General features: G+C 43.1%; 2 protein-coding genes across 2 annotated transcripts in view; both read left to right on the top strand.

Moving 5' to 3' along the window:
• Nucleotides 1-1,064: 1,064 nt before the first annotated feature.
• The window catches only part of LOC143986903 (uncharacterized), a 1,023,878-nt gene continuing 1,014,108 nt past the window's right edge, over nt 1,065-10,834 (top strand). Inside the window, exons 1-3 of the mRNA XM_077485310.1 lie at nt 1,065-1,578; nt 1,695-1,792; nt 1,882-2,103. Of these exons, the coding sequence (XP_077341436.1) occupies nt 1,494-1,578; nt 1,695-1,792; nt 1,882-2,103 (405 nt within the window). The 5' untranslated portion in view covers nt 1,065-1,493. The remainder of the gene's footprint in view (nt 1,579-1,694; nt 1,793-1,881; nt 2,104-10,834) is intronic.
• LOC143989915 (uncharacterized) overlaps nt 2,702-10,834 on the top strand; it is an 85,590-nt gene continuing 77,457 nt past the window's right edge. The window contains exon 1 of the mRNA XM_077490188.1: nt 2,702-4,374. Coding sequence (XP_077346314.1) covers nt 3,449-4,374 — 926 coding nt within the window. The 5' untranslated portion in view covers nt 2,702-3,448. The remainder of the gene's footprint in view (nt 4,375-10,834) is intronic.

Raw genomic sequence — 10,834 nt, 5'->3', positions numbered from 1 at the left:
TATTCACAATTTATATAGCGCCAACAGTTTACACAGCGCTTTACAATGTAGAGGGGGACAGCACAATTACAGTAAAGTTCAATACAGAAGGGACAGGACGGCCCGGCTCATAGAGCTTACATTCTAAAGGGAGGGGGTGGTGGTACAAAAGGTAATAGCTGCAGAGAAGGATTTGATGGGGTTGTTAGGTGGGTGTAGGATTGGCTTCCCCGAATAAGTGAGTTTTCAGGGATCTCCTAAAGATGGACAGGATAGGAGCTGATCAGATATACTGGGGCCCGGAGTTCCAGAGGATGGGAGAGGCTCTGGAGAAGTCCTGAAGACAAGAATGAGAGGAGGTAACAAGGGAGCTAGAGAGCAGGAGGTCCTGGGAGGAGCGGAGGGGATGATTTGGGCGATATCTGCAGATGAGGTTGGTGATGTAGATGGGGGGAGGGGGTGATGTTGTGAATGGCCTTGTATGTTGTGGTTAGCATTTTGAATTTTATACGGTGGGGGAGGGGAAGCCAGTGAAGGGATTGGCAGAGAGGGGGCGGCAGTCACGGATCGGTTAGTGAGGTGTATTAGTCTAGCAGCAGCATTCATAATAGACTGAAGGGGGGAGGAGAACCAGGATAGAGCAGAATCATAGAGGCCAAGGGAGTGGAGTTTGCTGAGGAGGAGCAGGTGGTCAACTGTGTCGAAGGCAGCAGACAGGTCTATGCGTATGGAATAAAGGCTGATATTTACACTCCGTTCCTCCGCACGTCACCTGATCACATGAGAGCTTACTTTCACAGATTCCTGACAGATTTCTGTATGGTAAAGGTCAAATTCACTCTTCAGTTTAGGAGAGGAAGGACACACCCAGGAGCAATGATTTGGTTTGTACAGGAGCCTCATATAGAGGACCCCTCAAATCTCCCCCTCCAAATGTCCCTCCATCCAGAGTCTATATGTCCTATGACAGTGATGGCGAACCTTGGCACCCCAGATGTTTTGGAACTACATTTCCCATGATGCCCTGGCACTCTGCAGTGTAGTTGAGCATCATGGGAAATGTAGTTCCCAAACATCTGGGGTGCCAAGGTTCGCCATCACTGTCCTATGACATCACACTGACCTCACAGCTCCTCCTCCCAATGTCCCTCCATCCAGAGTCTATATGTCCTATGACATCACACTGACCTCACAGCTCCTCCTCCCAATGTCCCTCCATCCAGAGTCTATATGTCCTATGACATCACACTGATCTCACAGCTCCTCCCTCCAACTGGCTTTTTTTTCTGATATTCTTAGGATGTGGGCGGACCCTTGGTATCCTTACTTGCAAAGTGGTAATGTTGATCCTTCATTGTATGTATTGATGTCAGAATACCTGAAACAAACTTTTAACCTATGGAGTGTGGGGGTCAATTCTACATCAGCCTGTAGGTTATGTGTCTGGATGGTGACTGTATCATTGTGTGTGTCTGGTTCCTATAAGGTGTCAGGATGTCACTGTCTATTTCTCCATGGAGGAGTGGGAGTATTTAGAAGGACACAAGGATCTCTACAAGGACGTCATGATGGACAATCAGCCGCCCCTCACATCACCGGGTAAGAGGAGACTTTATTGTAAAGGAGAGAGCAGTACGGAGGCTCCACCTAGATCCCCCATCATCTGATAAACACATAGAAACAATGTATTCAGTCATTGTGTGTGTTTCCTACAGATGGATCCAGTAATGGGAACCCACCAGAGAGATGTCCCCGTCCTCTGTATTCCCGGGATTCCACACAGGAAGGTCACACCATCCCCCACCATCATCAGGTAGATGAGGAACAATCACTGATAGTATCATTAGGATCTGTACATTATCTGCATTGTTACCATTGATGTCATTTTTATTATATATTCAGAGTGGAAACCTGAGAGATTCTAAAGTTGAGGTCAAAGAAGAGATAAAAGAGGAGGATGATGAGGATGGGGTGATGGAAGAGTCTCTAAAAGAACACAAAGATCTGTACCAGGACACCATGGTGGAGTCATCCAGCTACAGAAACCCACCAGAGAGATGTCCCCGTCCTCTGTATTCCCAGGATTCCACACAGGAAGGTCACACCATCCCCCACCATCATCAGGTAGATGATTGACAATTATTGGTAGTTCTGATTTATACACAGCATGATTGTTACAATGAATGTTTTATTATATATTCAGAGTGGAAACCTCGGGGATGATAATATTGATGTTAAAGAAGAGTATAAAGAGGAGGATGAGGAGTATGGAGTGATGGAGGAGATTTCAGAAGGACACAAGGATATGATGGAGCCACCAAATACCAGGAACCCACCAGAGAGATGTCCCCGTCCTCTGTATTCCCGGGATTCCACACAGGAAGGTCACACCATCCCTCACTGTTACAAGGTTGGTGGGATGGAGCCTCTAGAACATGGACTCTTAGAGATGATGTGTGGATTTTTTATAATAAATCTTCTATCTTACAGATGATATTCTCTCTCATTTTCTTGGTTTAGAGTGGAGATCCAATGGATATAGAATTTGAGGTGAAATCAGAAGAAGAAGAGAGGTATGTGAGGGATGATCAGCAGTCTATGGAGGAGGATGGAATAACGGGGACATTTATAGAGGAGGACACTCCTACAGAGATCAGCACAGGTGGGTCATTAACACTAAATACATTCCTCCACCCATACTGCTCACTGATTGGTCCAGAGTAGGGCGGGGGCTGGGTGATATCAGCCTGTAATCCCCTGGTCACTTTCCTGAGCTGTGTTCCCCGTCCTGTATTCCTGGATTTCTCTCCGATAATCTTCCTTCTCTGTGCTGCCGACACAATTTATGTCTCTAGACTGGATTTATGGAGATTCTGGGGATCAGCTGGCAGCAAAATGTTCATTTTCCCCATAGATGTTACTAGATCTAGGCACCTGGGGTATGTGATTTGGGTCTTCTGCCCCATACCCGGGTATGACAAGATCTCTGACGGAACAATCCCCCCAGGATTACTTGCTCTGTTGTCTGCTGGCTGTGCCGGGTGGAGGGATATGTCTGTATAGTCTCAGACCCAAGTCACTGAGTGCAGTCTCAGGAGATGGGAGGCAGCGGTGTGGGACCTCTGCAACTTGTCTCATGTAATCATTTCATCTTCCACTGATTACTGAATACCAATATTATGAGTCCTGACCCTTACACTGTATACTTTATATTCTACATTACATACTCCTGACCCCTGCACTATATACACTATGTTGTATATTACATCATTCTGATACTATATAGTCCTATCTGTTGTATCTTATACAATATGTTGTACATTACATAGTCCTGACTTCTGCTCTCTCCCCTCCCCCCACTGCTATATATACACATAATATGTATTCTCTTTTGTTACACCCATTTCTTACCAGCTGGACATTTTATATCTGATGATTTGATTGGAGCACAGGAAGAACCAATCAGCTGATGTCTAGTAATAATCTTTGTATTTCTATTTTAGTAGATGGACGGGAGATGAGGAAAACCTCAGAGGATTGTCTCACTTTGTCTCCAGACTGTAAAGTAGAAGATGAGGACATCACACAGTATAGTCCAGGAGAAAACCCGACTACCTCAAATGTCCATCCGGCACCACACAGTGTAGATGGACCATCGTATTCCTCTTATCCTGAGGAACCTCAGACTGTGAGGGACGGGGCCGTCCTTCCAACAGAGAAGAGCTTTTCCTGTACTGAGTGCGGGAAGTGTTTCAATTTAAAATCCAATCTTCATACGCATAAAAGATCTCACACGGGGGAGAAGCAGTATTCCTGTCCTGAGTGCAGGAAATGTTTTTCAGATAAGTCTTATTTTTACAAACATCAGAGATCTCACACAGGGGAGAAGCCGTATTCCTGTCCTGAGTGTGGGAAATGTTTTTCAGTGAATTCCAGTCTTTACAAACATCAGAGATCTCACACAGGGGAGAAGCCGTATTGCTGTACTGAGTGTGGGAAATGTTTTTCATGGAAGTGCAATCTTTCCACACATCAGAGATCTCACACAGGGGAAAAGCCATATTCCTGTCCTGAGTGCGGGAAATGTTTTTTACTTAAGTCCTATCTTAACACACATCAGAGATCTCACACAGGGGAGAAGCCGTATTCCTGTCCTGAGTGTGGGAAATGTTTTTCAGCGACGTCCAATCTTTCCACACATCAGAAATCTCACACCGGGGAGAAACCGTATTCCTGTCCTGAGTGCGGGAAATGTTTTTCAGAGAAGTCCAGTCTTTCCACACATCAGAGATCTCACATGGGGGAGAAGCCCTTTTCCTGTCCTGAGTGTGGGAAATGTTTTTCAGTGAAGTCTCATCTTTCCAAACATCAGAGATCTCACACAGGGGAGAAGCCGTATTCTTATCCTGAGTGAGGGAAATGTTCCTCACTGAAGTCCTGTCTTCCTGTACATCAGGAATCCCACACAACCCTCAAGGTGTATTAGTGCCTTGAGTGCGGGAAATGTCTTCTATATGAATGTTGCTCTCATGTGGGGAAGAAGCACACCCTGATATACACCTCAGATATACTCCATGGCTGATCTTCATCATGGAAGAAACAGTTGATAAGGAGATCAGAGATCACCAAAGACATGGATGAAGTGTTGTAAAAATACAATGGATGTGCAGCTCATACAGGTCTGGTAATGTACATTTATGTCATGGCTTTCTTCCGGGTCCGCACCCATGCACGCGCACACCCAGAAACCTCCACTGTCATTGGCTGTAGGACAAGTTTGTCAGCAGGTCCCAGCCAATGATTTTGCCCCGTACCCTGCTGATCACTTGCAGCCAATGATAAATCACTCCTGTGTTTTATTTTGTAAACACGGGGAGCTATCTTGTGATTTCTTCTCTTCCCGAGTCCTTTTCTGTTCAGGAAGAGAAGAGAACACCACACTGTGAGTATAATCACCACACTTTACACCCACACACCTTAGATTGGCACATTTAACCCCATTGATTGCCCTCATTCACCCTTTGATCACCCCTGTCACCCAACCAGGGCCATTAGTACAGCGTCAGTGTACAGTATTTTTCACCAATCGCTGTATTAGGGTCACTTGTTACATCAGATAGTGCCAGGGTCAGCTAGCATTAGATTGTCCGCACGCTATCACACTCACGCTATAGGATCCTGATCACCACCATTACTAGTATAGTGTCTGTATGGATCAATATCCTGATCACCGCCATTACTAGTATAGTGTCTGTCTGGATCAATATCCTGATCACCACCATTACTAGTATAGTGTCTGTCTGGATCAATATCCTGATCACCACCATTACTAGTATAGTGTCTGTATGGATCAATATCCTGATCACTTCCATTACTAGTATAGTGTCTGTCTGGATCATTATCCTGATCACCGCCATTACTAGTATAGTGTCTGTATGGATCATTATCCTGATCACCGCCATTACTAGTATAGTGTCTGTATGGATCAATATCCCGATCACCACCATTACTAGTGTAGTGTCTGTATGGATCAATACCCTGATCACTGTCATTACTAGTATAGTGTCTGTATGGATCAATATCCTGATCACCATATGATATGAGAAGGGCAACCCAAGGCCGGGTTATGGGTATATGGGGTATCTCAGCCAATGGGCAGGGGTTTTCTTGAATCCCTTGGCCTGCTGGGAGAACCTATATATTTGGGTGGAGTCAAGTGATCAGAGTTCTGTGCCACCTAGGGAGAAAACATTTTCGCAGAAGGGAGTTTAACAAGATGTGTGACCCCTCATTAAAATTAGAAGAAAAGAGGTTTAACCTTAAACTACATAGAGGGTTCTTTACGGTAAGAGCGGCAAGGATGTGGAATTCCCTTCCACAGGCGGTGGTCTTAGCGGGGAGCATCAATAGTTTCAAGAAACTATTAGATAATAACTTGAACGACAGCAACATACAGGATATACAATGTAATACTGACATATAATCACACACATAGGTTGGACTTGTGTCTTTTTTTCAACCTCTTCTAATATGTAACTATGTAAGCTAGCTGCTGCCATAACAATGGTATTTAGCATCAAAGTACCGAAGTACGGGTACAGCAATTTGCGTGAAGTGGTTAAAGGGTAACTCCACTTGCGTGGCAAAAAAAAGCAAATAAAGAAAAAATAATATAGCGCATATAATTGCGACACTAATCATATTGTAATTGAATGTTATTAAAAATGACCTTTCCTTTTCAATCTGCAGCCAATGTAATGTTCTGAGAATACATTGCAATATGGCTACCTGGAGTTGTTCTGTACACAGAGTGTGTACTGACCACTCCCCAGAAACATCATTTCCTGCTTGTGTGATTGGCTCACCAATTTTCCCAGAAGTCTGCCCTAACATACAAGTCAGATTTCAGGCATTCCCTGAAACAAAAATTTCATTTTTTGGAGAGATACTTTCAATAGGAACACGTCTAAAGGGATGCAGGGCCAGCAGCTTTCCTCATTAGTGCCCTGCAGCTGCACAGCTGACAGTTAATTATGAAACCTCTCCCATTAGACTCACTCAGAACAGAGGCACAGACAAACACACAGGGATTTCTTCAGAATAACAAAAGGTAGGAATCCGCAACAAAGATTGTTATAATCCCTGCAATGTACACAGATCACCCAGAGGGGGATGTTTTTTTCTCAACAAAAGTGGAGTTACACTTTATCCATTGTAATTTACTTGGCAGGAACACCAATCAGCTGCAGCACTGATCTGTTTATTCTGACAGCAGCAGGGTGTTGCTCTCAGAATATAAACATCCTTGCCTGCAGTGCTGCAGGAGGAAAAAAAATGTGTATGCCCAAGCATGAGGGGCCTGTGCAGTCAGTGAGTGGATTGCTCCTTTGCTCCAGCATATATATTTTTTTCACCTTTTTGGTATAGATTTCAGTTAAAAAAAGGTGTTTTTTATTGCGTAAATCTCATATCGTTATTGTATTTTTTTGTTAACCATTGTTTTCTTTAGAGCAGGGGTCTCAAACTCAAATTACCTGAGGGCCACAAGACAAGTTTTCATATCCCATGGGGGCCGCATGCAAACTTAAAAAACAACAGTACTGGTGTCAGCAGACGCATTATTAACCCCCATCACTGGTGTCAGCGGATTCATTATTAGCCCCCAGCACTGGTGTTAGCGGACGCATTATTAACCACCATCACTGGTGTCAGTGGATGCATTGTTAAACCCTAGCACTGATGTGAGCGGATGCATTATTAAACCCCATCACTGGTGTCAGCGGATGCATTATTCACCCCCAGCAGTGGTGTTAGCGAATGCATTATTAACCCCCAGAAGTGGTGTCAGTGGACGCATTAATAAACTCTAGCACTGGTGTCAGTGGACGCATTAATAAACTCTAGCACTGGTGTTAGCGGATGCATTATCAAACCCCAGCACTGATGGTAGCGGATGCAGTATTATACCCCAGCACTGGTGTTAGCAGACGTATTATTAAACCCAGCACTGGTGTCAGTGAACAAATTATTTACCCCCAGCACTGGTGTCAGCGGATGCATTATTATACCCCTGTACTGGTGTCAGCAGATGCATTATTAAGCCCCAGCACTGGTGTCAGCGAACGCATTGGTAAACCCCAGCACTGGTGTTAGCAGACACATTATTAACCCCCAGCACTGGTGTCAGTGGACACATTATTAACCTCCAGCATCAAGCCGGAGTGTCCCACAAAAAGGGAGCCATGTGACGGGAGTCACTTTTGGGCGCAGGTTGACCAAGAAAATAAAGAAACGTGTATCTGCCATATTAGAAATACTGGCTGATTCATAATGCTGGGACAAATACTGTTAGGAGATGCTGATGTCAATTCCAGCCACCTGTCTCTGCCTGAGTCTGCTATAATGTAAATGAGTCTAGTGTGGCTTCTCTTTCCGCCATTGTTGTCTGGGCTAATTAACCCTGCAATTGTATGAAGGAGTTCTGTATTGAGAAGTATGATAATGTGTATTGTATAGTTGGTGAGCTAGGAGACGTGAAGTCTGTCCTAAAGGTCATGTCTCCTAGTCACCTAGGCTGTCTAAATGATTAGATAATTAGCTCATGTTAATTAGGTTTCTGGTCAGAGGTTGTACTTTCATCCTGCTGTATATATTTGTGTGAGATCTCAAAATAAAAATTAATTCCTGTTTGAACCTCAAGACAGAGCCTCGTCTTGTACTTGGGGGAGAATTATTCATATGGTTTCTTGTTCGGCTGATTGAAGTGTTCGGTAGCTGCCTTTGGGTTCGGAAATAGAATGTCCTAAATGGCTTTAACCCCTTTCATACTCGGGGTGTCGTTACAGAATAATTTAAAATGTTTTCTTAAAAAGCAAAATGTTAAAAGGAATCCCATAACCATTCCATAAAAGCATTCCCGGCATTAAACTTATATCCACACCTGTACAAAACCCTCCACACACCTACATGTATATAGATATGTATATAGATATACGCATGTGTACAACCAATACTAAAAACCATTAAAACATATATAGACATGTACATATATAAAAATACAAATACAAGCCTATACATGCATGTATGCAGCAACTACTGAAATTAATAAATACAAATACAATAATGGATACTTCTATGAACACATTACCGCCAACCCTCTGTGCATTGAAACAATGAAACTAAGCTAATTAATGACAATACACCGGAGGAGCAATATTGGAGCTTCCATGTACATAGTAATCATAATTGTCATATCCATATCCAATTAGCAATAAATATACGGTCATTATATTCCATTGTTTCACGGAGAGCTCATTACCCCACTTTAGTCTAATATATTTTATAAAAACAAATCCTGTTAGATAAAAAATATTGTTACAAAAAGATTCATTATTCTAAAAATCTATTACATACCTTTAACCTCACTATCGAACTACCCTATCCAAACCTACCATCTACACACATTACTCTTATCCATATCTGCAGCAAAAAGACTCATTGTGCTTATCATCTAGTTCCAAAATTCAATGCGCCCTTCTATCCCCATGGCAACATAGCTCAATGCCATGGGTATGACCAGACTAGGTGTTTGGGCTGAGCCCCTATTGGTAATATCTATATCAAAGAGGGGGCCACACGCCCAAACCAGATTAGCAATAAAAGTAAGAGTAAAGGATCACCTTAGCTAAAACACATGTACTAGGGGCCTCTGTGAGTACTACAAGAGTCATACTACATTATGCAGTTCAATTTCCTCATTCAGGCCATGCGGAGCTAAAGTCACCAAAGTAAAAATCCAAAAAGCCTCTTTTGTGCATAATATCTGATACTTTTTACCACTATCTAAGTCATTTGATATGACTTCTATTCCAAACACTTTGAGGCTGTCTGTATTACTATTATGGACCTCCTTGAAATGTCTTGGTACCAAATATTTTTCTTTTTCTGTTGAAATATTACTTCTGTGCTCATTCATCCTTGTCCTCATTGGCCGTGAAGTCTGACCAACATATGTGAGGCCACAGGGGCACAGGAGGCCATATATGACATATGGGGTGCCACAGTTGATGAACTGCTTGATCTTATAGCCCTTGCCATCAACTCCGACTACATTCCTTTTTCCTGTGGCACATATGTGCGCAATTGCCACAATTACTACTCCCACACATATAACTGTCTTTTTGGTCAAAGATGATGGTCCAAGGATTGTTGAGCCCTATGGTCCTTATCATCTTCACTCTACTCGGGGCAATGACACTCCTTAGATCCTTGGGTCTCCTGAAGACTAGATTTGGGTGTCACGATAGACTGGTCTTCAGGATCGGGGTTTGATTCAAGAATCTTCCATTTTTTTCTGAAGATTTTTTGTATAATGGTGACTTTGTTGTTAAATCTAGTACAAAACCTTACTTGTGGTTGTTGGTCTCTATCATATTTTGTCAATTTCTCACCCCCTGCACAGACATTGTCATACAGCTGTAGATATTTTTCAAAGGCTTCTTCTATGTGCTTATCTTCGTACCCCTTCCCTTTTAAGTTTGCTTTTTAGAATCAGGCTTTGTTCTTCATAATCTTTTTTTAAGCGTACAAGTCCACCTATCCATAATCCACCTAGGATGATGATGGCTGCGGGCGTGAAGGTAAGAATTGACAACACTCGGCTTGAAATTAGTTCTTGAATGGATTACTCCATTATCATCGGCCCGTAGCTCTAGGTCTAGAAAGACCAAGGATTTTTCATCTACCACATGTGTGAATGAGATTCCGAAGGGATTCCTTGCACAATGTGCAAGAAATCCTTCCAGTTCATCGTTGGTACCGTTCCAAATGATAATGACATCATCGATGTACCGTGCATGACTAGGTTCCTCCCAAATGGGTTGTTAGCCCAAATATATTTGAGCTCCCAATACCCTATGAATAAATTTGCATCGCTGGGAGTAAACCTAGCCACCATGGCTGTGCCCTTCACCTGCCTAAAGAAACTATCCATAAATGAAAAGTAATTGTGGGTCAAGGTAAACTCGATACACTCGTATATGAATTGGGCTTGTACAGGGCTGAACAAATGTGCTTCCGCCAAATAGTACTCTACGGCTCTAAGGATGAATTCATGCCAAATGGATGTATACAGGGACGCTACATCGATCAATAACCATCTGTATCCTTTCTCCGATGTATACGCAGTTAAAATCTCTAGGGCATGGCCCAAGCCCTTTATTTATGATGACAGGCTGGTTACCAATCCCTGGAGAAAATGGTCGATGTAACTACCAAGATTGCTGGTTAGACTATCAATTTCTGCAATGATTGGTCTACCTGGAGGCTTCTCCATGTCCTTATGCACCTTCGGTAT

This window comes from Lithobates pipiens, unplaced genomic scaffold (assembly GCF_037356315.1).
Source record: "Lithobates pipiens isolate NorthernLeopardFrog02 unplaced genomic scaffold, aLitPip1_a1.2 Scaffold_18, whole genome shotgun sequence".
Taxonomy (NCBI): Eukaryota; Metazoa; Chordata; class Amphibia; order Anura; family Ranidae; genus Lithobates; species Lithobates pipiens.
The sequence above is the reverse complement of the archived record's forward strand: the minus strand, read 5'-3'. Positions and strand labels throughout refer to the sequence as shown.